The sequence below is a fragment of the Dermacentor albipictus genome, chromosome 3, assembly GCF_038994185.2.
Source record: "Dermacentor albipictus isolate Rhodes 1998 colony chromosome 3, USDA_Dalb.pri_finalv2, whole genome shotgun sequence".
NCBI lineage: Eukaryota > Metazoa > Arthropoda > Arachnida > Ixodida > Ixodidae > Dermacentor > Dermacentor albipictus.
This window is the reverse complement of record NC_091823.1, coordinates 7,031,472-7,058,894: the sequence shown is the minus strand read 5'-3', so window position 1 is coordinate 7,058,894 and position 27,423 is coordinate 7,031,472. Positions and strand designations below refer to the sequence as shown.

The following is a 27,423-nucleotide window of genomic DNA, read 5'->3' as shown; positions in this document are numbered from 1 at the left end:
CAAGTAATGTAATGAATGTCTCGTGAGCAAGCAGGCTTTCGCCTTCCTCCTCTTTAGCGTATACGCTCAAGTGGCTGTTGTTGCTTTTTTGTCCTAGACCCTGCAATTCATTCGGCAGTCGTTCGGTGTGGGACTGACTGCGTAAGCACTAGAACTCAATTTTAGCGCGCCGTGCTTCACAGAACTCTCTCATGATAGCGCGCTTGTCACGGAGACATACCCATGGGTATAAACTTTGCCCAATCCCCATCTCCAGCGTGGACTATAGCAGGATAGGGGCAGTTTACCCAGTCCGACCTTTCATTAAATATTATCTCTCTCTCGGACATCAGAGTGTTCCTCTATCAGTGCTATTACCCTCGCAATGGCGCCCCCCAAGCCAACTAGAAATATCAATGAAGCCTTCTTCACAAGAGTGCGCAGTCATCTTACACACGCGTTGCGGGGCAGCCCTGGCGCAACGCAACACAGACGCCGCTCCACACGTGCTGCCGCTGCCTGCAGTTGGCATCCAACAGAAAGGGTCAAGGATCAAAGGATCGACGCCGCGCAGAGCGTGGTGCGCCACCTGTGACTTGTTTATGGTGTACCGGCGCAGAGTAGAGTTTATTTCTCTTCAGCCCCGTGAATGGCGCCAGTGGCGTATCGCGCGCTACCTCGCATGCGTCCCGGTGCTTAGAGCGCTCGCGCGGCCTCGAACTAGCGGCGACTCGGGGCGTTTTACAACGCGCCGCGCCGCTCAGGCAAGCCGAATGTTGCTCCACGCACACCCGATGCTTGCAGGGCTAAACGTCGCAACATGCATGAACTACGCACGAATCGTCATCGACGGGTAGTAAAAAAATGGCGCGCATAAAAATGTGAGGAATGCGCGGTACAGAGGCGAATAGCCGCCGGAGCACGCTGTCGCAAAGGCAACGTCGAAAGCTGGCGGAAAAGTATTTGTAGCGATAAGGCCCGGGTCGAAGTTGTTTTGGTCGAAACATGTGGGCAACGCTGTTGTGTTGCGTTGTTTCTCAGAAGTCGCCGTCGGACGCGAGTGCCTGCTACCTTCTACATTCCTTCGAATTTAATATTCGTTCTCAAATTTACTGCAGCCCCTGTTCACGCAAGGCAGCAAGTGGTGATGGGTAGATTGTGATTGTCATTGTGAGTAGCTTCTGTTAGAGCAAAGACTGGATGAGACATATAACACAACAGGTGAATGAAGTCCATAACTAGCTTGCGCGTCTTCAGATATATATAATCTAAACTCCATTTACATATCCTTCCCGCGACCGTTATTAGCTAGCGCCTCCTAGAATTTTTCAAGGACGGTGCACTTTCGTCATTTCCAACTCTGACATCACCTCACTTTGACCGACGGAGTTGTGGGGCGCATTGATCAACAGGCCTCGCTTGGTTGGTTTTGACCAGGGGGGAGGGGGGGGGCACACCGGACAGGGATGTGGGGACGGGCCTTGTGCGCGTGCTTTTGCAGATTGTGACGTATTGCGTACGCTATTTGCGCACGATGTCTCGTTGTTTTCTGGTTTGCTTGCTGTGCTAGAAGTGAAACTTTGTGACGCGAGACTACCAGCAACACAGGATATGCCACTGCTACGGGCCGAACTGTCGTCGTCACTACAACAGCGGGACCAAAGTCCGAGATATTTTCCTTCGCAAATGACGATAACCATGGAGCCAAGTGTGAACGACCAATTAGCCGAGATGACACAGGCATCCGCACGCTACGAGATCGCAAGGTTTGTTATCGGAGTTTTCTCGCTATTCCTGATTCTCACAGCATACGCACGTCGTGATAGCTCCGGTAGCTTCGCCGCGGCGTGAACGACGCCGATATTGCGATTCTGTTGCGTCCCCAAATTATTGTTTGGGTGCTAGTGGTAGCAGTGAACTTGGGGATGTGAAATCACGAAATATGATCACCTACAATACCTACAATACCAGCCTGTACAGTCGTCAGTTGTTTGGTCTTAAATTTTTCATGGTAAGAAGAGTCAATGGGATCCAGCCGCTCTGTTACATGTTGCGGCTGGAAATGTCTTATTTCGCGCTTAGCTTTTGCACATTAGGAAGTTTACACTTTGGTCATTATATGCAAAACACGTGGATGTTGACAGCTCCGTACGTGTAACTTGGCATTGATTTTGGTATGTTCTGTTACCACATCTTAGTACTTAACTCTTGACATTATCCAGTCTAGTGGCCGGCTATCTGTTCATAAAGATGTTCCGATACTTTTTGTATTGTTGCAGCTGGGCGAGCTTCACTTCAAGCTGGAATATCTAAGAACCATCAGCACATACACTAAAGTAGACTCCCTAATTCTGAACTTCCTTAACGATTATGTAGTAGTTATGACTATGATTGTTGATAACATGTCTATTCACAATCTAAAAAAATATCGTCATGTATTTTCTGTTCCTCCACACTTGAGCATAGCAGTAGAAGCCTTTTTGTGTCAATGTCGAGTGCATTCTTCTTTATTTTTTACATTTTAGAACATGTATTTTAATGTGTGCAATTTATTATATGATCAGCATTCCTCGTACGCTCTGCTGTCTTGAGTTTACTTGAAAATGTGGTTATTAATAAAACACATCTCTTTGAAACTCATTTTTATAGCTTGCACCCTGTTGCCTGTTGCATATAGTCTGCCGCATGAAAACTGCGTACTTGGAGTCAAAAGAAAGTTGAAGTGCATTGTACTGAACGAACTGAGCAGCACGTCTGAAAAAGGCACATTCTCACATCCATACAAAAAGCCATCCTGTTTATTCGCATACACTCTAGTCTAAGTTTGAGCTGTAAGAAATGATGGTTCTGTCACGTCGGGCACATTCAAGGCCTGTTATTTTATAATTTGTCATTATATGTGAATACTATCTAGTTCAATTGATTTGGCTTTCCCCAGTAAATGATGGTAAATGTTACCTCATTCCAACCAAAAGTGCCAGTTTGGCATGCTCACCGGCCAAAGACGCACCTCGCGTATATTTGTAGTTTTTTTTTTTTAATTCGTGAACAAAGCGAAAGTACGGAATAAGAAAAAAAAATTGTCGGTGTCACACTACGGGTTGACGCTTCCACTCTTCGAATCCCTGAGTGACAGCATCTCTCTCCGTTGGGATGTCGGGCAAGGTATGTGACGTCATGGAGGGTGTGGACAGCCCTTAAGAGGAAGCGTTATATCGGGGACTCCTATCTAAATGCACGGGAAAGGAGAAATTGATTTTCTCCTTTAATAAGGTTTGTTGCATTTAAAAGAAAAAGTTATAATCTAGTGACTGTTGCTTGCGAATTTCTTATTTACGTCTTCAATTTTTCAATAAGAACGAGCAAAAATCTCAAATCTTAAGAAAACGAGACTATCAAGTTTACAACCCTGTAACTCAGCAATGAAAAAGATATCACAATTCAGTCAAATGCATCTAATAGCAAATCTAAAGCAGACAACATTGCTATACATGGCTCTCAAATAAACCACTAATATATGTGACTAGAATGTTTGTGAAACACCTGTAAACTGTGTAACAAATTCATGCAAGATTTAAATTGAGAAATGAAATTTATCCGCTTTGGATGTTGTGAAGGGTGCCGTTTGCAAAAATACGATATCTATTCTTGGTGCAGAGCTACAATTTTGTAAACTTGGAAGTTTTTTTTTCAAGCTTAACCATTCTTAAAAGTCCTTTTAAAAATTTCAAGTCCTAAATCGAAATTCCGCTTCCAATCGTCACCAGAATTTAACTTTCCTTCTCAAATGCAACGCATTTCATTAAAATCAGCCCAGTGGTTATCTCAGAAGAGCGTTTCTGTGTTTTAGACGTACTTGATTTGGGCGGCATGGGAGTTGGGCCCGAGCTAGAGCTCCAGCCCATCAAGTCGCGTAGATAAAAGGACACCCGACATATCAAAGGTGTCCTGAATGCGCCTCTCTCACCACGCGCACCTGGACGCTCACGCCGTTATCTGTGCTACAGTAGCCGCAATTCGAGCCAGTGCGTATCAATAGCTGCTTTGAATTCATGCTGCACAGGCGAGTAATAGCGGACTAACGGCTAATTTCAACTATCTTGTCTTGCGTGACAGCGTAAGCGAGTCTCACGCATATGTCTCCACCACATGTTTACACAAGGACGAGTGGCGTAGCCAAGAGGAGCTAGGGGGTTGGGGGCCCACCGGCCACGTGCCCCCATCTCCCTTGAAAAAAAAATTCTGGCTACGCCAGTGGTAAAGACATAATTAATGTAGCGTGAGAACTAAACCTCGAAGGAAACACACATAGGCTCACACATACATACATACATGGTTGCGTCTTTTACATGCATTTTTTTTATCTTATTTAAGCAAGTACCCGTTTCGCCAAACCGTCCTGCCGCAAATTTCTGGAAGGAAGCTGCTGTGTATTCCACGAACGATGAGCTGAATGTAGAACGCCGAGTTTGACTTTCTGTCAAGTTTTCTTTGTGCAGCACAGTAGAAAACAAACCGGGAACTACAGTTACAGCCTATTACGACGGTGACTCTCTTCTGGCATTCTGGCAACGCTCGTGTCAATCAAACGTCGAAATCACGGCCGCAATAAAGGCTATGGCCGCTGTACGTGCTACCATAGGTGCGAATAGCGGGGCACACAATTCCTAGTCGACAAGCACCAGTAAAGAAACCGGAACCCCGTTCGGGGCGTCGGCACAGAGTATCAAGATGGGGGTCGTGCAGGGCAATAATTACGCGGGCCTTTTAGCACTGTGTAGCGGACCTCCCCCTTGGACGGAAAAATGTGCGTAGCTTCGGTGCCACCCGCCCTACGGCCCCCGTTCACCGTGGCCATTTATACCGGGCATCTTCCCAGCAACCGAGCCGACAAAGCCATACGCCATGGGCGCGAAAGGGGCGTGCGGGGGCCGAGGGAGAGGGTCGAGTCGGCTTTCGCTTCTGCACTCTTGATTTATGACCCGGCACGTCGGGTTCTCGCGAAGCCGACGAGGCCGACTGCATGCGCGTCTGCGCTGTTCTCATTGAGAGAGAGAGAAGGACAGAGAAAGCGCGGCTTAGTGGAGCGGCGCGCAGCACACGCGAGCACGCGCATTAAAAGTGGGCCGCGCTTCGAGCTCGCCGACATCGGCGCAAGCGTCGCCAAAGTTCGAGTCGGCGCGCCGTCGAGGCGTCGCCGGCGGACAGACCGCGCGCCACAACCTTTCGAAGCGGAGACACGCGAGATAACAGGAGACAAGCGTGGCTCGCAGCTCGAGGGCGAGGCGGGGTCCTCGGCGAGACATCCGCGAACGCAGTCTCGCAAATGTTTCCCATTAGCTCTGCGCGACGACGCCGGCGGTCACGTGCTGGAGATACAGTGTGCAACAATAATGCTGTACAGCGCAGCGACTCCCGTTCCAAGCGCGCTGCAATAGTACGCTTGTCTAGCCAGAGCACGTGTCGCCTCGAAGCGAGCACACATGAAGCCCGATTGATGACAGAAATAAAGATCCATGTTGCCGTTATGTGATATCAAGCTCACTTGATGATGTATAGGTAGTCTGGTGCACTGGATTTTGTTTACGTAGAAGTGGAAAGATGGGACTTTCACTATATATGTTTCAGAATAAAGGCACCCTGCACGCAAAAAAAGGAAAGAAAGAAAGAAAGAAAGAAAGAAGGAAAGAAAGAAAGAAAGAAAGAAAGAAAGAAAGAAAGAAAGAAAGAAAGAAAGAAAGAAAGAAAGAAAGAAAGAAAGAAATTTGTACAAGGCGCAAGAACTGTCGTATAATGCACAACTATTAAATTTCAGAAAATCGGATTGACGCAGAAACTGCACACATGATAAGCTCTGAGTATTCTTTAGAAATCTGGAGGTAATTATAGAGAGCAACAAGCTAAAACAGCATGACCGAAATTTGGCCATTGATAACGTCCGTATCGTTACATAAATATCTTGGGAGGAAGTTGGCGGAGCAGCCGACCACAGCTTTGGCCATATAACGATATCCTACTATTGCCCGAATGCATATCGCGAAACAGAGCCCAATAGTCGATACGTTACTGCAGAGTTCAATAGAACGATTGCGATGGATGAACGGCAAAACTTTATAGAGGTCCATCGGAACGTGCACTAGCACGTAGCGGGCCGCTGCCACGTCGGGACAGAAAGACAGCCTCTCCGCCACGTCGCGGGCCCGTTGGACTGCCCGGGCTTCAAAGTAGGGATTGCGTAGGGCAGGAACGATTGCGATTGAGAAGGAGGAAATAACTTTTATTGTGTGTCCTGCGGGTTGGTGCGGATATATGATGTCCGAGAGCGCAGGATTCGCGTACGTCCTAGTTTGTAACTGCCGCCACGCGACAGACTGCTTTTTTGTCTATTTTGGGTGAAATGGCGGGAATATGCCCCTCTGTCACCTATAGTGTTTTGTGATGTCATTATATCTGGTCATTCATTCCTCCCACTCCCACGCATCTACCTCGCCGGGGGGTGCCTGGGCATCACTTGCGACCGCGGCTCGGTCTTTAAGCCCTCGAGCTGCGTCATCTGCCGCCTTGTTGTTGCCGTCCTCCACGAAGGCGTGAGCGGGTGTCCATGTCATGTATATCTTTCTTTTGCACTCTTGACCTCCTGCAAGAAGAATGCGTAGTGCCTCCGGGGAGATTCGGCCGTTGGCAAAGTTTCTTACTGCCGTCTGAGAGTCGCTAGCCTGAGCTACTGCGAGCGCTATGGCTTCCGTTGTCTCGTTACTTGTGGTGTACATCGTCGCGCACGGCCTACAGTGCTTCTCGCTATCGATTACGGCTGCCGTAAACTCCCGACTGCGATTCTATCGAGCCGCGTCTACGAAGACTGCGTCCTTGTCGCTGCCGAATTTCTTCTGAACTCCTGTTCTCTCGTCTCTCCTTATTGTGTTCTCGGTGCATGTTCTTTGGTATGGGGGGTATCACCATTGTTTCCCTCGTCTCTCCTGGGATGTCCACCTTGACACTGTGCTGTTTGTGGTAACCTATGCCTAGCCTCTCTAGGGTATGTCTGCCTGCTCTAGCCTTAGAGAGGCGTTCGTATTGTGCAGTACATTGCGCTTCGATGAGCTCGTCTATCGTTTTGTGTATAGGGCTAATTGTAGCAACTTGTCCGTGCTGGTGCTGATCGGTAGCCCTATTAGCCCCGAGAATTAGGAGTGGCGCCCTCTCGCGAGTGACGTCACGGCCAGGACGCCGCTCGCTCCGGCTCGCTCGGCTGCCGCGCGCGCTCGTTCCCTTCGTGTATGCTTGGGGTATGGGTGGCTCGAGCTGTACGTATTGAAGAATACGTCGGCTTCTTTCAGCTGCCATACCTTAACCACAGTTTCTTCTTCAAAGGCGTATGAGTCGAGAAACTTTGCGGCTTGGATATCGCAAGCTAAGTAGCGTTAAAGGGGTCTACTAGGTTTTGCAATGCACATATGCGCCGTGTCTATCGGTAAATTTTGACTAAAAAAAGAATATCTGCAAATTCAACGCGCGAAGTTTTGTATGATGCTTCGCTAAACATTTAACATCCCTTTAGTATTTAGCTATGAGAGGCATTGCATTTTACGTGGAAGAAAAATTTGGTAATTGGCGTCAACATGTTATCTGATTTTAGAAAGACGCTGCCCAGCGAAGCTCTCATCATGATTCCTATTACTCTCGTGTGTTGTTCTATTCAAATATGGCCATTCATTAATGCGTAAAAAAATAGTTAGGCGCGCATTTCTTATGAAAAAGTTTGCTGCTACATTCATCCCCCTCTGAAACAGGCCTCCAAAAAACGAATTGCTCATGGCTGCTAACACAACGGTGCGTCATGTAGAGTATTTACATAGTTAATTCACAAACACCATAGTAGCAATCACCTGAGAGAAAAGTTTCGTTGTTAAGATCGAGAGCCACTCAATTGAAAGTGATGAAATGTTTCATAGTGGCCCTCAGTAGCCTTTATCGACAATATGGCACACCCCTGATCACGTAACGGTAGCAATCGACTGTCCGTATGGCGAGGCACGCTATGTTCGCGAAACCCATCAGTTCACTACAACTTCGAATTAAAACTATAAAGCATGTTTTTACAGCGCCAACTGGAATGGCTAAAGTATTCTCGAGCTACTACACCGCAGCTTAGATTTCCTGTATACAAAAGGAAAATTCAAGCACCTTCTGTCTCACCGTGTCTCGATCCAGCGTTATTCAATTATACAAACGGATAACTATTCGCTTCGTCGGTACATAAAAGAGAACCCTGCAGGCAAATTAAGTTTGCTCCAATCCAATCGCAAACATTCATAAAGAAAGCACCACAAGCCTTGCATATACTTTCACTTGATTTCTGACCCTCCACCGGGGGAATTTCGATATCTTCGATATGTCCCATACTACTAATCATTGACGCTTCGACTTCTTTCTGGCTGCAGCTATGCGGTCCAGCAGGCATACTTCACTAAAAAAATTGGGCCGAGCAGCCTGTGTCAGTTCGCCAAACAGATTCGTCATGTATATTCCTCAAGCAGCAAGCACCAGTAAATTTCTCAAGTGAGTTTGATTTGATTTATTAATTTCCATTTACACACACACATGTACAGAGGAGTGGTAAGTGGAGGTGGATGAGGGAAAAAAGTCGCACAGACGCGGCTTGAGGTAACCTCACCGCCTTAGGTACAATATGGCTGCATGGGGTAACACATCAAGCGCCCTATAAATTACATTTATACAGTGGCCATAAAACATTGCAGTTATACAATATATGAAAGAACAGTGAAATATTTCCACAATAACAATGCAAAACACACTGCGGCATTGAAATAAATAAATGATATACACTTGGTAATATAGACAAAAAAAGAGGAACATAACTTACATTATTAACCATTAACAAACGCGCCCTAAAGAGGTGAGTTGAACGTGTAACACGGAAAAGGAAATATATATTGGTACATTCCTATTTGTACTCTGTAAATAGCTGTTAGCCTTCATTAACTTTACTTCAAATTTCCGCCACTTAAAAAAAACAAACACGTGAAGAACCGCCTAATGTTGACAGGCAGTTAAAGAAGCAAGTGAGGCGTGTAGAATCTAAGCTCCAGTATTAGTTAAGTCCCCGTGCTACTGCCGAGCGTTTCTGTGAGGAAATGCAAAAATTCGATATTATACCATGAACTACTCGTCGTGAGCAAACCTATTTTAGCGGAATAAAATCAACGTAACTGCTGTAGAAGTCATATATAGCCAGCTTTGTGATATACTTGTTGCACCGCGGCAGGTATGGTATCACAACTGGATTCCTATAGGCTATGCTTTTGCGATTGTCTATCCGCGCATGAAAAACCCGCAATGGGCTGGTCTGCGTCGCTTCGGCTGGTACTGTAGCGTTGCCTTCGAGAGCTGCATTGTTGTCTAAGAAATTAGCTCTTTGAATAAATGTTCGCAAAGGAAGACGTCGTAAAAATATATTTGAGACGACCACCATAAGTATACAAGCAGAGAGAACGAGGGCGAACAAACGAAAACACCGCAGAAAGCGCCCGGACAACGCCCGAACTGTAGCAGACGACAGGCGCGAGTCCGTGCCCTGACGTCACGCGAGCGGCGCTCGCAGCGCCGCTCGCGTTTGTTCTCGGGGCTAATGGCTAGTTTGTATATTTTCCGAATGAGACATTCTAGTTTGATCTTTTCTGCGACTTGCCATTTACAGTACGGCGCTACGTATACTATTCTGCCTATGACGAAGGCCTGTATTTACTTAAAGAAGGGAATTGCGCTAAAAAAGACACGGACGAGTAAGGACATGGACGGGCGCAATACTGTCCTGTGAGTGACAGTATTAAAGCCGGAAGCGATAATGGTGGTGACATCGGCATTCGTGGTCAAGAGCAAAAAGTTACTCGGTATGCGCCTGGTTGCGCATTTCGAGCGTTGTCGTGGGGTCTGCTTAAAAAAATTAAAAAAAGTGGAGTGGTGGGATCGACGCCGCTGTGCAATAGGTGAACGTATTCTGCGACGATCCTTTTCGGCGACAGTATCGCCGTCATGCGGGCGCTAATTGGCTGATTGAGCAAAATTGCACGAGCTTATTTGCTGGTTTAGCACTATATACGTCACGTGAAGGCGATAGTATCGACGAAGTGATCGTGACAGAATACGTCCCCGGAGTGGCGCCAGACTGTACACGCTATGCATAGCCTGGCAAGCGGCGGAAGCACGTCTTTTGTATTGGAGGCGCTAGTTCACGGCGCCCCCTAGCCAACGTTCATGTCGAAACATGAGTTCCTACACTCTGCAAATGTAGTGCAACCACGCATGTCATGCATGACTATGGGACACGGTGCCGTGGGTCAATTAAAAATACGTACTAAGTCGCGTTTCAATGGTGCCTTATCGAGTTGAAGCATGCCGTGAAATAGGCACGCTGGCGTTGGCAGAAGGAAGCTGAAACAGTCACAACACCGATCGGCCCGGGCACGCTCAACACGGTTTCCTCCTTGAAAGGTACGTGACGCCGAGTTGGGTCTGCTTGTGCGATCATCACGAAGATAACGTATACGACTGTCGCTGGTTATTTTAATTTTGTTTCCTTCGCAGCGGTTTCAGCAAAGAATGCCGCAGCGAAGATACAAGTGCTCAGATTCGACAGTAAGGCGACAGCGACAACCGTAAGCACGTAATTCAACATGTGTAATGAACGGCTGTGCCCGTTAGCGATATCACGGTCAGCTGCACATGCCGTTCTGGGACAAGCCGCCATTTTTTTTTTAGTGCTTTTAGGATAAAGGACTACCGAACTCTCGCGAACGAGACCATATTTGCGCACTTTTTGAACGCGCTGCGCTGTTCGCTAGGAAACAGGTAGCTGTAGGTTAAAGGCAAACTGTCTAGTCCTGTAATAAACGTGCCAATGAAACTGCTGCACGGAACATAAATTTCAGGCCCCTCTTAACAGCAACACTCCGGCACAAGCACAAATAGAGCGTTTTTTCTTCTTCAATTTAGTATCCTTTGTGGCACTCGTGCTCTTGGTCAACCGCAGAATACCGTGAAAGGTGTGCAATGACACGCCAGTTTTGTGGCTGAGCACGCTGCCATTCGGAAGAAAGCGCACCGGGTCGCCAGCGCTCGAATCGAGCAGACGCGATCGAGCTGGCCGGAACTCTTCGGAGGGTCGTCGCCGTGCCACTGAGGGTCTTCCGCGGAAGGACGGTCGGCAGAGTCAGTCATCCGTGGCCTCTCATTCGGGAGACAAGTGCTGGCGACGGTGTGTTCGTGGAGCCACGTGTATAGCTAGCAACGTGCGAAAGCCGACAAACCTGGAAGCACGGCACGCGCTCTATAGGTTTGCAGCGTCAGGCGGACGCTGACAGCGGCGCGATTGTTATGGCCGCCGCAAAGAAACATACATCAATATGGCTCACAAGGAGATAATTACAATTTGTTCGCAGAGGGGCTGTGGGAGTGCGAGCAGGAGATCTTGCCGGATTTCTTTTAAGTTTCGTGGACTTTATTTTAAACGCGTATAAAATTAAATTAAATTATAGCGTATTAGCTTATGACGTTTAGAAGCGGCACACGGGCTATGAAAAAACGCCGGGTAAGCGAATTAATTTCGGCCCCCTGGGCTGCAAAGCGCCCTTAATTCTAGGGGCCAGCGAATGTTCGAGATACAAATAGAATAGTCACTGCTACTTGGTTCGTATTGGATTCGAGAACTGACCACTCTAAATTCTCGTATATTCGTTTCTTTCAAATACCGCAGCCACGAAGGACGAAGAGTGAGCACCGTTCCGAATAATTCTGCCCCGTAGCAGAACCCCACTCGCAGAGCGAACGCATGGGACCGATAACGTCAGATTAGTAATTTACAGTCATTCGATAAGAATGCCTCGCTGGCAGGCAGCCCAAACACGCATTGTGCAGTCTCACCATGTTTACATCGCTTGCGGCGCTATAGTAGTATCAGGCTTTTCTACCTCAACGAATACAACGCGAGGTCAAGTGCTGTTCACATGTTTCGTTACTGCCGTTGTTGTGGTGTCCTAGCGTCAGGATCCGCAAGGAAGGTTAACAGACGACATTGGTGATCGCCGAAAAGACAAAGAAGAAAGAAGTACGACTTACAAACGAAGCGCACCTGAAAAAAAGAAAAATAAACGTGGCAACGCCGAGCGGCGTAAGACCAGACGGACTAACGTATAAGAACATCGGATGTGCGAGAGCTGCGTCCCGACAACATCGACAAGGCCTTGGTGTGCTGGTCTGGCTCCCGCCCCAGCATGCACCGTGTTGTCACGCAAAGCCTGTGAAACGAATGTTGTTACGCAAACCAGTAAGTGAAAGCAGTTGTTACTGATTTGCGTGTTCCTCAGTTGTCTGGAGGTCCAATTGCGTACGCTATTATGCTACTGCGTAATATTATAATATTAATATTACGCTACTGCGTACGCTATTGCGTACGCTATTAGATGCATATGCCAAATAAATGTATATGAGCTATCTTTTTCACCAAACGTGCTACGCGCAAGCTTCATATTTCACTTTGTTTAGAAATGAGAAAATAATCTATATCCGATTTCATATTGAGAGGTTATTTTTGTCGGACGTATTCGTATATGCGAGTCGATTTGGAAATTTTTTAAGGCGAAAGACCTAAGTGGCTCATATATCTCCCATGGCCTCGAAAAAATGCGTTGTCTGATCCAATGGCACAAAAACTATCATCATCAGCCATGGCCCTCATCCCCTACCTCCCCTTCCAAGCAAGCAGAAAATGCAATGGGTCATACGCCCGTAAGGCTGAGTCGACAAGCGCTCAGCAAAGTCAAGCGAACAGTGCATACATTGACTGAAACCACCCATGCAACACACGGAACAGCATACGTTTCAATCCCTTGCTGAGAGGATGCAGAGCAAAGTCGAAGAGAAACGTCGTCGGCGCGAGTCTAGCGAGCGTGAAGACGCAGCTGAGTGTCGAAAACGAGCCGAAGAAGCCGAGCGGCGAAAGCAGCAACGCGGCGATGCGAGACGGCGCATTGGCAAGTGTGCAGCATGGCTTTCGCCTTCACGTGTTACAGGAGTGTAACGTGCTGCCGAATTTTTGCTATTCGAACCTGCTTACTTAGTACAAAGGCGTTTTTGTCTCCATGGAAATGCAAGGGATCGAACGCGCTACCTTGTGCTCGGCAGCAGAGTCATCGAGCAACCGCTGCGGATGAACGTGGAAAAATTAGCTACGCCATAGATAGCAGTAACGAAAGCTTCTGTTCTTAAACGTTTTGGAACAGCAAACCGGAAGACACCGGTTTGGTGCACCCTGCACGGGGAGTTGGGGAAAAACTGGTTAGAAAGAAGAAAGAAAAAAAAATGCAGAGGCCACGAATTTAGTTAATAAGGTATTAGGTGCATAATCGTTACTGGGTAATTAACACTTCTAAGCTCGTGACTAGAATAGGCTTGAAAAAATTTTAGTTACTAATTCATTGGCACTTGGCAGGTATAGAGGGACCGGCTTATGCAGAAATGAAGCACACGAAACATACAAAATGAATACGATAAGAACAGAAAATCTAAGCGCCCTTGCCACAGGTGACTGCTGAAACATACAGTTGTTCTACCCCATAGAAAGATTAGCATTTCCTTGCTCCTTTCGTTTTTCCTTTTTTTTGAGTTTCTAGGTGTAATTTGGGGCACCCGTATGAGCTGGCATTGGGTGCGTAGAGTAAGCCAGACTGCGCCACATAATTTTGCTGAGGCCGGCATCAAGGCTGTCACTGTGCCGCGTTTGAAAAGCGCGCAGTGGAGCCGCAGTTCCGTTTGTAAAGCTAAATGCTTTCCAAGACATATGGCGATGAACGCCTACAGAAAGCTTGAACCCCAAATGAATGGCACCTGCGTGAAACGCTGTTAGCGTATCGCCATCTCGCCCCAGGACCAAGCAATGACCATCTCGTGTGGGTGTAGCCTTAATGGCTCATTCGAGCACCCACTGAGAGCCATGGGGCGTCAGGCCAATCAAAAGGCGCTATTAGAGGCGTGTCTGCTTTCACGGATGTCTCGCAACTGCAGCTGCAAGTCGTAAAGTGCACTGGTCAGCGGTGGCTGAATTGAACGGGAAGCGTCGGCAAACATGGCGACGCCTCCGCCTCCACACTCCCTCTTCTCTCACCCCCCCGTTTCTTTTTATTTCATATATTTGCGTTATTCTTTAATGCTACACGAACTACTTGTTGTTCGGACCACTTTGGCCTGCGGGCTTTATTGTTTGCAGAAACAATTGCGAGCTGTCGCCTATTCTCGCGGTAGTTTGAAAGTGAAACAGCTTTGTTAGACCCCTGTGGCCTGAACGCCAAAGGGATCATTAGGCAGTGGGAGTGCCCAGGCTCGTCTCAACCTGCAATTTGCCGCCAGCATCGTCTGAAAAGTGAGCAGGAAAGAAAGCCCTATAGGCATCCGCTTGAAACCAGTGCATGATGTTAGATATGGCGCCGTTTCCTGAGGCTACTTCGAGTTCCCCAAACCACTTCGATACGCAGCACAGCTAATTCAGGAATGCAGAAGCAGGAAAGTGCATTCCAGAGAAGCGGCCGAGCAAACAAGTTTAAGGCAACAAGTTCACGTGCCAACAAGTTCGTGCGTCGCCGGGATTAGAAGGGGGCCTCGTACAATGGAGCTCAATCGTCCCCCTTCGGCTTTGAAGAAGGCATCTGCTACCGCTGCGGAGCCGAGCCACCGGGTGCAGGTGGGCCCTTGTGCAATGAAGCATGAGCGCCCCCCCTCCTTCTCCAGCCTAGAAGAAGTGGATTGCCAGTCTGCGAGGCAAGACCGCAGAGAGCCGCCAGGTGCGACACCGCGACACGGGCGCCTACCATTGGCTGAAAGTGGCGTCATCGGAGCGGACTCTCCCATTGGTGAAACATGACGTGACTTACAGTGCTCGAAGGGTTTATAAGAAGCCTTCCAGAGAGACCTGAGCATTCTGGGACAGGCCCTGATTCCCTGATTCACCTCTCTCGAACTTCTTGCCGCGGGCCGCAGCGTCCGAGTTGCTGCCGGCCCGTAATGACAGTACGTCTGATACTTGTCGCTCACCTCCTTGTAAATAATGTAGAATAAATCCTCCCAAGTTTTGGGTTTTCATCCCGAAGTCCGTCCTTCAACCCCTACAGTGCTTGCAACTTAATGCCGGCGTAGCACTTAGCCACTATATTAAATCCTAAGGCAGAAAAAGAAGGCCCCGTGGAATGACCGTGGAGAAATGAGCAGTCGTCATCTGCTACAAAACCAGATGATGAAAAGAAATGATTTTACGCGGCTACGCAGTAATCAGGACTGTAGCACATATAGTGATCTAGATACAAGGCTGCGGTATAGTAGCAAAGATAAAATAGGCAACAGAGCGTATGAAATAAATTTTTTAACATATTTTTAGGTGCCAGAATCACAATATTGACCCTGGTACTTGCTTATCTTTTTCTTCTTTCAACGAAACTTGACACGCGTACTTCTTTATATTTTTCCTGCAAACGCGTTTAATAATCATCATCATCATCATCATCCTGGTTGCGCCCACTGCTACTACCTCGCTCACGTGCTAATTGTGGCCATGTTGTTCCTGCAAACTTCTTAATCTCATCCGCCCACCCTAACCTTCTGCCACCCCCTGCTACGCTTCCATTCCTTGGAATCCAGTCCGCAACCCTTATTGACCATCGGTTATATTCCCTCCTCATTACATGTCCTGCCCATGCCCATTTCTTTTTCTTGATTTCAACTAAGATCTCATTAACTCGCGTTTGTTTCCTCACCCAAACTGCTCTTTTCTTACCCCTTAACGTTCCACCCATTATTCTTCTTTCCATAGTTCGTTGCGTCGTCCTCAACTTAAGTAGAACCATTTTCGTAAGCCTCCAGGTTTCTGTCCCGTACGTGAGTACTGGTAAGACACAGCTGTTATACACTTTTCTCTTGAGGGATAATGGCAGCCTGATATTTATGATTAAAATTAAATTATGGGGTTTTACGTGCCAAAACCACTTTATGATTATGAGGCACGCCGTAGTGGAGGACTCCGGAAATTTCGGCCACCTGGGGTTCTTTAACGTGCACCTAAATCTAAGTACACGGGTGTTTTCACCCCCATCGAAATGCGGCCGCCGTGGCCAGGATTCGATCCCGCGACCTCGTGCTCAGCTGCCCAACCACGGTGGGTCTGTTGTTCATGATCTGAGAATGCCTGCCAAACGCACCCCAGCCCATTCTTATTCTTCTGATTATTTCAGTCTCATGATCCGGATCCGTGGTCACGACCTGCTCTAAGTAGATGTATTCCCTTACCACTTCCAGTGCCTCGCTACCTATCGTAAACTGCTGTTCTCTTCCGAGACTTTTAAACATTACTTTAGTTTTACATTACATTAATTTTTAGACCCACCCTTCTGCTTTTTCTCTCCAGGTCAGTGAGCATGCATTGCAGTTGGTCCCCTGAGTTACTAAGCAAGGCAATATCATCAGCGGATCACAAGTTACTAAGGTATTCTCCATTAACTCTTATCTCCAATTCTTCCCAATCCAGGTCTCTGAATACCTCCTGTAAACACGTGAATAGCATTGGAGAGATCGTATCTCCCTGCCTGACGCCTTTCTTTACTGGGATTTTGTTGCTTTCTTTATAGAGGACTACGGTGGCTGTGGAGCCGCTATAGATATATTTCAGTATTTTTACATATGGCTCGTCTACACCCTGACTCCGTAATGCATGCATGACTACTGAGGTTTCGACTGAATCAAACGCTTTTTCGTAATCAATGAAAGCTATATATAAGGGTTGGCTATATTCCGTACATTTCTCTCTCACCTGATTTATAGTGTGAATATGATCTATAGTTGAGTAGCCTTTACGAAATCCTGCCTGGTCCTTTGGTTGACAGAAGTCTAAGGTGTTCCTGATTCTATTTCGGATTACCTTAGTAACTAAGCTGATCGGTCTATAATTATAGACTTGAAAACGTATTTCATCGGCTAACAAATGTTGAAAGTTATCGCTCAGCCCAAAACGCGCCCTTCTGTATCGGAACCTTTTCGAATGTTATCGTTGTTTCTATCCGTAATCTGTTGTCACCGAACTTCGTGTAGTCAGATTGTATGCCTGACATGAATAGTGTAGTAATTTCTGGAAGGAACGCTGTGCCCTTTGGCAAGTCATGTATAAAAGCCGACGCGCTTGTCTCACAGATGAGATCGCAAGGGGGGGCATGGTTCTAGTATATGGCGCCGTGCTTTATTGAATGCATGGCCGTAGAGTCTTGTATGTATTTGTTGTTCCCTCTCACCTATGTATTGTTTGTTGCAGGCGGCACATTCTAGACAAGGTTATATAAGAGTACTGAATTAAATTATTATTAGTCATACGTTTGTATTTCACCAACGAGCTAATTATGCTACATCACATTTTTTTTTCTTCTTATTCACGAGTTGTTGAAGCTACTGTCTTCTTTGTTTTGTTATGTTTACTTGGGAAAGGAGATCCTATTGCAGTCTTTGACTTCGGGACCTTCTCCTGTATATAAATATTCCAAAAGCCTATGTTCTTTTCAAAATGAAGCCGACTTTTATTCTGAACGTACGTACTGGCAACTATAACAGCAAAGGAGCTACCAATTATATGATACAGTCGTAGTCAGGGAAAACCATAGCTTTTGTGCCTGAATTATGAAGCATGGTTCCAAATACTGCCGATAAATGCCATTCTGAAAGACTAAGATCGCTTTTTACATGAATGAAAATGTGTTTAAGGGCACCAAGATATTCAGTCATCTTGAAGTAGGAAGTGTGTTACCGGAATAAATATTCTCGTACTTGTCACGTGCTTATAGCAAACGTCAGTGCCTTCTCATTTGCAAGCCTAGCGTCTTGATGTACTTTACAAGTCGTTAACTAGGAGCATTAACCTTAGAAACCTTATTGTATGGTAAAATCAGCCATTCTAGTGAACGCTACATATAATAATAAAGCAAATAGTAACGAAGCAAGAAACGTCTAGACGGTGCAAGATTGCAGACGAGATGCCTAGAAATGAATTATGTGAGGCCTGTCGCAAAGTAACTACAAAATACTGAGCCCCGACCCCTGCCACAATATGCCCAACAGGAGGGCATGGCAAGGCACAGAGATGGTGAACTAGATGTGTACGCCTTAAGGCGGGCAGATGTGACAGTGGCAGTAAATGAAGGCTCAGAAAGATATACGTGTTCATGTTATTTCATTTATTTCTCCTTAAATGCCCGCAAGCATCACATAGGGCGGATATAACGACATGCAAATTTCAATTATTTGAACAGAAATGCAAGAAGATACAACATACACCAGCATTAGAGCAAGTGAAGTAAAAATACAATGGAGAATACATTGAAAATATAAAAGGTAAGCAGTAAAAAAATCAGAGCACGTGGATATTTATTATGATCAGTTAGTCAGCGTAGGGAACAGTGGTCGTCTCAGGCTGTGTAGTGGATTCTTAGTTTAGCGCGGAATCCTCTGCGTTCGGTGTATGATACTATGTGTTCTGGGAGGGAATTTCACAGCGCTATTGGGTTAGGAAAGAAAGGTGAGTTCATAGATGCCGTGAGGCCGTTTACACGCGCTATTGCCTTGGTATGGCTGAATCGGGACAACGCTCTAGATTGCGATTTTAGTAACACGTGGCGTGATTTTTAGTGATAGAAGAAAGAGTGGAGCAGGAAAAAGCGGCATATGACATGGCGTGATGCGAGCGATGACAGACCAAGTGATTGCCTGAGTGACGAAACACTGACGTAAGACGAACGGGAGGAAAGGGGTTTAACCGAGGGTGGTGGTGGTGAAAACTTTATTGAAAATGCCCGGCGATTTGGGTGGGGTGGGGCCATAAGCACCCCAGCCTAGGTGACGGCCTCGAGTCCTTGGACCCGGGCGGCTTCCTCGGCGTGCCGGACGGCCCACAGTTGATCGGCGAGGTCGTGGCTGAGCAGGGCCGCCTCCCAACGCGCCCCTCGGTTCGAGACTGCCATTTCTATCCCGTTCGTCGGAGTCTCCTGCTGCTGGCTACCGGCGCATGCCCACAGCATGTGCTGCAGCGTCCCTCTGGCTCCGCACGCTTTACAGTCGTCGGACGGATATATGTCGGGGTAGCAGAGGTGAAGGATCACCGGGTTAGGATATGTGTGTGTCTGCAATTGCCTCCAGGCAACCGCCTGTTTCTTGTTTAGGTTGGCGTGCGGTGGTGGGTATTTACATCTGTTCAATCTGTAGTGTTGCGTGATGTCTCTGAAAGTGGTCATGCGATCCCCCCACGTCCACTCCTGCATCGCTCTCGCGGTGGGCGAGACGTCGGGATTGCCGGCGGGCGCCGCGGCTCGGCATGTAAGTCCTCGAGCCGTGGCGTGGGCCGTCTCGTTTCCCGAGAGCGGAGGGTCCGTGTGGGCGGGGGTCCATACGAGGAAACGGTCGTTTTTGCGGCAAATATTGCCCTGTTGAATTTGGAGAATGTGGGCCGCTTCCCGGGAGATCCGGCCGCTAGCATAGTTGCGTATCGCTGCCTGCGAGTCGCTGATTATCACCTCGGCATCCGTGGTGGCCACCGCGAGGGCTATCGCTGCTTCCTCGGCCGCCTCCGTCTCTTCTGTGCGTATCGTCGCGCTCACGACGCAAGTTCCGCTATGGTCCGTGACTGCAACCGCGAAACCACGCTGCCGCTCGTAACGGGCCGCATCCAAGGTAAATGTACCTGGTAGCGAAGCTTCCATAGGAGCCCATACGTTCAAAACATGGCGGTCCATCGCCGTTTCATGGGGCTTAGCGCCATCTGTATGTGGTGGGAACACTTCCGGCGGAAAAAAAAATAACGTGACGCCATGTCCGTTAAAAGCAGAAGTGACGTCATTTTGTTTTCGAAGGCGCGAAATTTGTTTTGTTGTTCTTCCTTTGGAGCTATATATTCAAATGCCCCGCCATTCGACTTGATGGGCGTTTCGAGCTTTCAGCGTGGAAAGCGATGCAGGAAAAGGCCAGCCGTACGGTTGTCGAAATCGCATCCCTGCGCAGAACATACTTTCTTTGGAGGCCGACGAAAGCTTTAGGTGTAGAGTGCTGATCCTATTGTCGGATGCCAAGTCCGTCGGCCAGCGCAGTCGCACGAAAACAACTACACAATTATCTGGCGGTCGCAACTCACTACTTTTGACTGAACAGATTAAGAAGCAATGAAGCTACCCGCGTCACCAAGTTCAGACAAACTTCGACAAGCAAGAAAGCACAAATTTTGAGGGGGGCGTATTTCAGCAGGTGATACGAGTGCGCCTTTCTGCCCATTTCAAGACGTGCATTGCACTGCGAGTGATAGTGGCGTCAACGCCCCCTGTAGCGATGGGCGCTGAAAAAAAATGCATTTAATAATAATAATAAAATTAAACGTATTTTTTAACTCATCACGAATATATAAAATTGACTAGGAATTTTATTTTCGTTGAATGAATCTAACTGTGTCTCGTTTGAATTAAAAAAAGGCGTTTTTCTTTCCAAATGTTTGTTCCCTCCAAACATAGTCGCGCTTCGATCGCTGCTCCCATAACCCCCCATGCTGATGTCGGTGACAATCTGTACTGAACCGCTTTTCGCCCGAAGCTTCGCGACCTATTTGAATCGGCCTTGCCGCATCTACGTAGACAGTTTCTTTGTTGCTGCCGTATTTCTTTTGTAAATCTCGCGCGCGCCTGTTGCGCCGGCCAGCGTGATGCGTCGGGTGCATGTTCTTGGGCAACGGCGAAACGGCGATGCGCTCGCGAATCGGTATGGGTATCGCAACCTTTTCGCCCTGCTGTGTGTAGTAGCTGATGCCCAGCGTCTCGAGAATGTGTCGTCCGGTTCTGCTTTTTGACAAACGCTCGTACTGCGCGATGTTGTGCGCTTCTATTATCTCGTCTAGGGTATTGTGTAAACCCAGTTCGAGAAATTTATCCGTGCTGGTATTGATCGGCAATCCTATGGCACGTTTGTACGCTTTGCGGATGAGGCGGTCTAGTTTAGTTCGTTCGGCCACCTGCCACTTGAGGTAGGAGGCGACGTACTTTATGTGACTGGTTACGAACGCTTGTACCAGGCGGATCGTATTGCTTTCTTTCATTCCGCTATGTCTGTTCGTGATGCGTATCAGTAACCGGATCGTTTCATTGACCGCACGCTCTAGTCTGCGTACGGTTTCGCCGTTGTGGCCGTTGGCCGACAGGTGCAAGCCCAGTACCCTAATTTTGTGAACATGCGGGAGGATGGTGCCGTCAGATGTGACTACTCTAATTTCTCTGTCGGCGTGCTCGGCTGCGGAATCGGAGCTCCTGGGTTTGCGACCCCTGCGCGTGGGTCTGTAAAGCAGCAGCTCCGATTTGGCCGCGGAGCATTCGAGGGGCCCAGTTTTTATTCATCATATCATAAGAAGCCAACAAACAAAGACACCAAGGACAACGCTGGGGAAATTACTTTTACTTACTAATTGAATTAATGACAAATATAATGGAAATGAAGGCGGAGGAAAAAACAACTTCCCGCAGGTGGGGAACGATCCCACATCTTCGCATTACGCGTGCGATGCTCTACCAATTGAGCTACCACGGCGCCATTCTCGCATTAAGTAACGGAGAAGCTTTTCAAGCTGATAAAAAATTATTATTGGGGGCAGCAGTGCACTGCTCATTTTTAGTTGGTTCACCATCGGCGTTAACAACATCTATGGTGTTGGCGCGTGATTTAGTCGACAGTAAACTCCAGAATTTGTTAGGGTTTGACTGAAGTGTGGAAAGAAGGTCGGATGAGTAAAACTTGTTTTTTGGGTACTTCAATTAATTAATATAGGTGATAACACTCAGCCGGTACTTTTCCCACGTTTGAAGATTGTTACTGCGAGGTACCTTTCTATACAGACGTTTTTTGTCCTGTTCAAGAGAGCTTTAAGACTTTTGGAAAACGAAGGGTTGTTGGAATCGTGTTTAACAATTATTGTCGAAATGTACCTATTCTCTAAGTTGAGAAGCACGTTCTTGAATAACTCCTACTAGTTAGTATTTATGGTTAGACTCAGATACGAGTGTTGAAAACTGCTGAGAAAAATTGCAAGTCATGGTTAATAGCGTAAAAATTTCCTCTCTTGTAGACAACAATTAGTTTATTCATAGGCGATCACTTTTTGATTGGGAGTGAAATACAGACGTGCAGGAGGTCATGGTCATTAACAGCAGGTAACATGTTGATTCTGGTAATATCATCTGGATTGGATGTTAATAAATGTCCCGGGTATTTTCCCTTATAGTATGGTGTATTACGATTTGTAGCAGATTGAAATCTCGTACTAGATCGAGAAATTGTTGCGCTTCGTTAGGCGGTGAAATGTTTGGGACTGAGAGCAAGATCCAGTTGATGCCAGAGTAATTAAAGTCACCGAAGAGGTAGATTGGTGCCTGTTATCACAAAAGGGCACTTGCCTATCGGGGGGCCGATAGTAGATGCCAAATACCAATTACGACGATGTGCTCTGTACGCAGACAAATGAAAGTTCAAGATAATCGTCATGGAAGACAAGTGAAGATGACAAAGTGCTTCTTATAACAATTCCTCCTCCTCTAATACCACTCCTGTCATGGCGACATAGGGTGAAGTTTTGATGAGCGGGGAAAACCTCGTGATCTGCAATATCTGGATTCAACCACGTTTCGGTTAGAGTGATAATGTCGCATTGGTGTCATCGATGAAGCTGCTAATCTGATCACTCTTGCGTATTATGCTGCGAATGTTGCTAAAGGCCAAGTGAAAGAGCTTGAACGACGAACTTCGGCGGTGTGGAAAATTCACAGGAAGATTGGAAGTATGTCATTTGCCGTTTACAGTTGCTAAGTTCCGTGCTTTTGTTAGAGGAGGGTACTGTTGTAAACAGAAATTCTTTAACACTATCTGAAGAGACGTCATCGAAATAACATTTGTTTTCCACCTGCAGCTCGTCGAGATTGAGTTTAAAAAGGCAGTTTTTGGGCTGGACGAACTGCAGCAGTTTTGTACGATATTTCCGATTGGCGGCAGCCAAGTCTCTGATGGCGTAGGCTGAGTCCTCTAGCTTTCGGCCACAAGTCAAGATACTTCCTTTAGTTTTGAAGTTCGTTAGTTTAATAAAAACGGGTCGTTGTTTACTGCGAATATGTGTATACGGGGGGTGTTTGTTTTCTTACTTCTGTTGCAATAAAAAAGAATGTTGAAAGCTCGAGTGATTTCTCTGTCTTTGAACTCATTCACTGCGATGGCAGCAGGTTGTCACCTGGTACACAGCCAACTTCTCAAGAACAGTTTCCTTGCGATACACGCAGTGTCCCCATCGTCCGCTGCAATATATTTTCCGTCGCGGCCTCGAAAATGAATGTGCGCGCGCTACCACTCTTTCACTCGGCGAGTTGAACAAAAACTCGCACTAATTGGCCAAGCTCCAAAGCTCGGTGTTTGCTGCGTTCGACTCCAAAGTGCACGTTACGGCAAGGGCGTACAAGCTATAGACTCCCGGCGCTATTTCTCTTTACACGCGGGCCAGGTTTGGGCCGGGGATGTGGCCTGACAACGACACGAGGGCGGCTTAGCGGACGGCCACAGGAAACGCGGTGTTTCGACGACAGTTGTAATGTGGGCTTGCTGGTGCGGCATCGCGTATGCGGTAATCTATAGTCGCGTCGTTGAAAGTAAGCGCCTTGTGTATTTGTGTCTTCTTGCATCTGGGCTCCTTCTTGCGCCAGTTGCGAATCTTTAGCTGCTGTCGTAGCACAATAAAACAGCATCGGGGGATCTGGTGTTCGTCAACGCTGTGATGAAACCACACGACTGCCCTCTGCGAGGATTGACTGATTCTTCAGCTCCCAGCTTACTTTGCTCTGGAGTGAACATAACTACCCCTTCAAGGGCTCTGAGCTCAGATGGAACCGACAGTCTTCTCGTGGTGCTTTGGACGGCGCCACGCATTTCGGCTAACGAGTTTCTTTTGATGCACTACCGAACGGCTCATCAGCTCTCTATTCCAGTCTGCTCGCAAGGCTAAATAAAGATCCGAGTCACGCCGAGAGCTCTTGTGCACCGCCGAACAGGGGAAGACTCGGAGCGCATTTGAGACAAGAGACCGCAGAGCTTAGGAGGCTAATCAACGCCTCGAAAGTACGCGAGCGTCATTAATAACGAACCGCTTAGCGAGCTTTCCTTCTTAGAGCTCGCCGGCCGGGAAGAAACACAAGCGACGCAGGTGATGAGGCACACGGTGTTAATGAGGTCGCCCCGCCGCTTCCGCACCACGGGCCGTTCGTGCAGCGGCCATGCGACGGGCGGTGCAACCGCAGCGAGCTCACGGCGGCGCGCTCGCGGGAGCCCTGTCCGCGGTTGAGTGCAGCATTGCCGAAATAGGAACGTGTGAAACGCGTGCAGCCAGTTGTTAGTGGCGGATTTCATATGTCTAAGAGTTCTGCACCATTGCGCAGGCGGTGTCATCACTGAGATAACAAAATAAGAAGGCATATCGAAGTTATCTGCCCTTTAAGCTTGGCTTTGAGCCACTGACGTGGGAAGGTATTCAGGAAACCCTCTGTGTGGGCTACAGATGGGGATACATTGCATGTTGACGTACATGCGCTGTCAGAGAGAACCTGCAAGAAACAACGAGAACTAGCTGTACGATTACGAATGTGGCGGTCTCTCCATCTCCATGTGATCGAGCATAAAAGGCGAGAGTGCGCATGGTGGACGGAAGCCGTGGCACGAATCCATTCCAATTCCGTGCCTTGGCGCTTCGGCTAGGGGCCCAGCGACACTGTATCCCCAGAATTGACCGCACGGCGGCGTTTCACGATAATAAGGGGGGAAAAAAGAGAAAAAGCTTGCAGCGAAAGAACTCGTCGTATAGAGGCCCAGGAGTCAATATTACAGTATTATGTACCTATCGTACATGCGAACGAATCGCCCGTTTTTATGTCGAGCTGTGGACGGGCACACGAGGATATTGCATGTCGCCAGTAGAAATGAGCACGGATTCTGCAGTCCTAATTTTTCTAGCGGAAGACCTCATAAAAGGTTAACATTATGTGTATTGTTCATAGTCTCATTTGATGAGCAACTCACTGGGCTATGGGACTTCACTTTTGTAAAGCAACAACAAAAGGATTATGAGAAGACTATGATCAAACTAGCCACCTCGTGCTGAGCAGCAGCATTCCGTTGGCGCTGGACTGCCGCCGCTCGTGTCCCCTGACTGTGTTCTTTATTGCCTGCTTCGCCGTGAGTCCAGACAGATTTAGCGATTTGGTTTGCAATGACTGTGAATGTCACGTCGGTTCTATACCGTGTGCGGGGCACGTAGACAGGTACATACGTCCTTGCGCCATCTTGTTAGGCAGCAGAGGAAACGACAGGTGTGAATTAGTGCTGCGAGAAAATCGTTTAGGCTAAACATGCCTCAGGGTCCTCAAGGCTTCGATGAACAATCTTCACAGAAGCGCTGCACACAATTACCGACGCGAGAGGTACACAACTCGACCTGCACGCTCCATCGCCTTGGATCGCGCAGCACCTGGGGGCACCAGACGCTATTAAAGCGCCGCACGTACCACGGCAAGCGAGTTCCGTCTTTGCTGAGTAATGTTGGCAGTAATATATGACCTCCTTGTTACGAGCAGTGATTTAACACTTCGGAAAAGACGCCCACCGCCAGAACCTCTTCCCCCAACCCCCCTCTGCACTTTTCCCCTCTGCGTCCCTTTTCGTTGTATGTTATGTGTTGGTGAAAACTTCGTGCTGTTAAGTGTTTGTGCGAATGGAAGTGCGATGCCAAAGCAAAATAAGACTCATTAATCGGGATGCCTGCGCTGTATGTTTTTCATGCATGCCGCAATGGGCGTCATCTATATTTACGAGGTTCCAATGCTTAATAATGGCTGTGCCATCTTCTGCCGACAAACATTAAGGCAGGCAGCCGACATTCGGCCAGCTGTCGCCTGCTCATAACAAGAGTTCCCAGCAATGAGGCTATTAGCGCGGTGATGAGATGCCGGAGTGCCGCTTTGAAAGGTGCAGCGGAGAGGTTATTTGCAGCTCCTGGACCCCCCGCGTGCAGGGTGGCGTTTTAATATGCCGGACCCGTCGTTGCCTATTTAGGAGCCATCCTCATTCGGCTTAGTGTCACTGACACCAGATCTGCAGTGCATCCACGTGCGAGGCAGGCTCGCTCGCTCACGAACTAACATCCACAAACACAAACGCGTATGCAAACACACACGCTCGTGTGTATGCGCTTGTGATAGAAGTCCACAGGCAGAAAAGGGCACTCGTTTATATCCATGCAGGTGCAATAAGTGCAAGGATCAGCTCCGCAACAAATAACTCTCTTAAAAAGCTTTTATAAGGCATTAGACGTCGCGCCTTTCAAGTAGAGCTACTTACAATGAGACAGTTGCATACAGACTTTTTAATGTTATCACTTTTATTCCTTGCACTCTTGTATGTTTTCCGTAAAAGACCAGAGATATGCATGTACAGAGCAGTAAGTGCAGTTTCGTGTAAATTTCTTAAGGCAAACGAAGAGAATGTTAGTTTTATCCCATTACAGATAAGATCACTGATGTTAGACACGTGCTTTTGTTGCCATCGATGCTTTTTGATAATCATGGTAGCTTGACGCAGCTACTCCCGCTCCTGGGTGTGTGTAGCGAAGTGTAAGGTTGGCAGAAGGCCAAGGTGTGTCTTCTTCATATAGAGGCAATTACATTTTACAGAGCGTAACATTTGGCTACGTCCTCGAGAACAGGACAACGGCGGTTTAGGTACAAGACAACGTAAGCTATCTTTCACTTAAATAGTAGACAACGCTTGCTTCCTTGGGACAGGCGCTGCTGGATTACCATACATTAATAGCTTGAAGTATTCAACTCAGGCAGTAAAACAAATAAGCAGAAAGAATCACTACTCAAGCCAGCTCATCTTTCTCAAGGAAGCCTGCCATTTGATATGGTTTCTGGTAATCTTATCATTTTAAGACTATCGGGATATGAATCTTTTGTTTCCAACACGTGTGTCCGTAGCAGTAAGGTTCTGGTCTACATTCGCAAGGACCTTACGTACTTTTCCCAACAAGTAGCGCCACACGACGGTAACCAATACGTCTGTGTTACTGTGAAAAAGAAGAAGCTGTCTTTTACTCTTATTGGCGTCTACCTTTCCCCAACAAGTCAGTTTGATAGAAAAAGACTGGAATGTATTATGGCTGCTACTCCCGGTCCTTGGATAATAACAGGGGACTTCAACGCTCACCACCATATATGGGGAAGCTCCAGGATAAATTCGAGGGGCAGGTCACTAGTATCCTTTGCATCAGGCCACAACCTGTGTCTTCTCAAT

At 47.5% G+C, this 27,423-nt stretch overlaps 2 protein-coding genes across 3 annotated transcripts in view; one reads left to right on the top strand and one right to left on the bottom strand.

The window, feature by feature from the left end:
* LOC135895995 (FRAS1-related extracellular matrix protein 2-like) overlaps positions 1–27,423 on the bottom strand; it is a 215,392-nt gene that overhangs the window by 69,734 nt on the left and 118,235 nt on the right. The gene's annotated exons all lie outside the window — the stretch shown is intronic.
* The window catches only part of LOC135895998 (polyunsaturated fatty acid 5-lipoxygenase-like), a 443,319-nt gene continuing 426,480 nt past the window's right edge, over positions 10,585–27,423 (top strand). Inside the window, exon 1 of the mRNA XM_070535007.1 lies at positions 10,585–10,655. Within this exon, the coding sequence (XP_070391108.1) occupies positions 10,600–10,655 (56 nt within the window). The 5' untranslated portion in view covers positions 10,585–10,599. The remainder of the gene's footprint in view (positions 10,656–27,423) is intronic.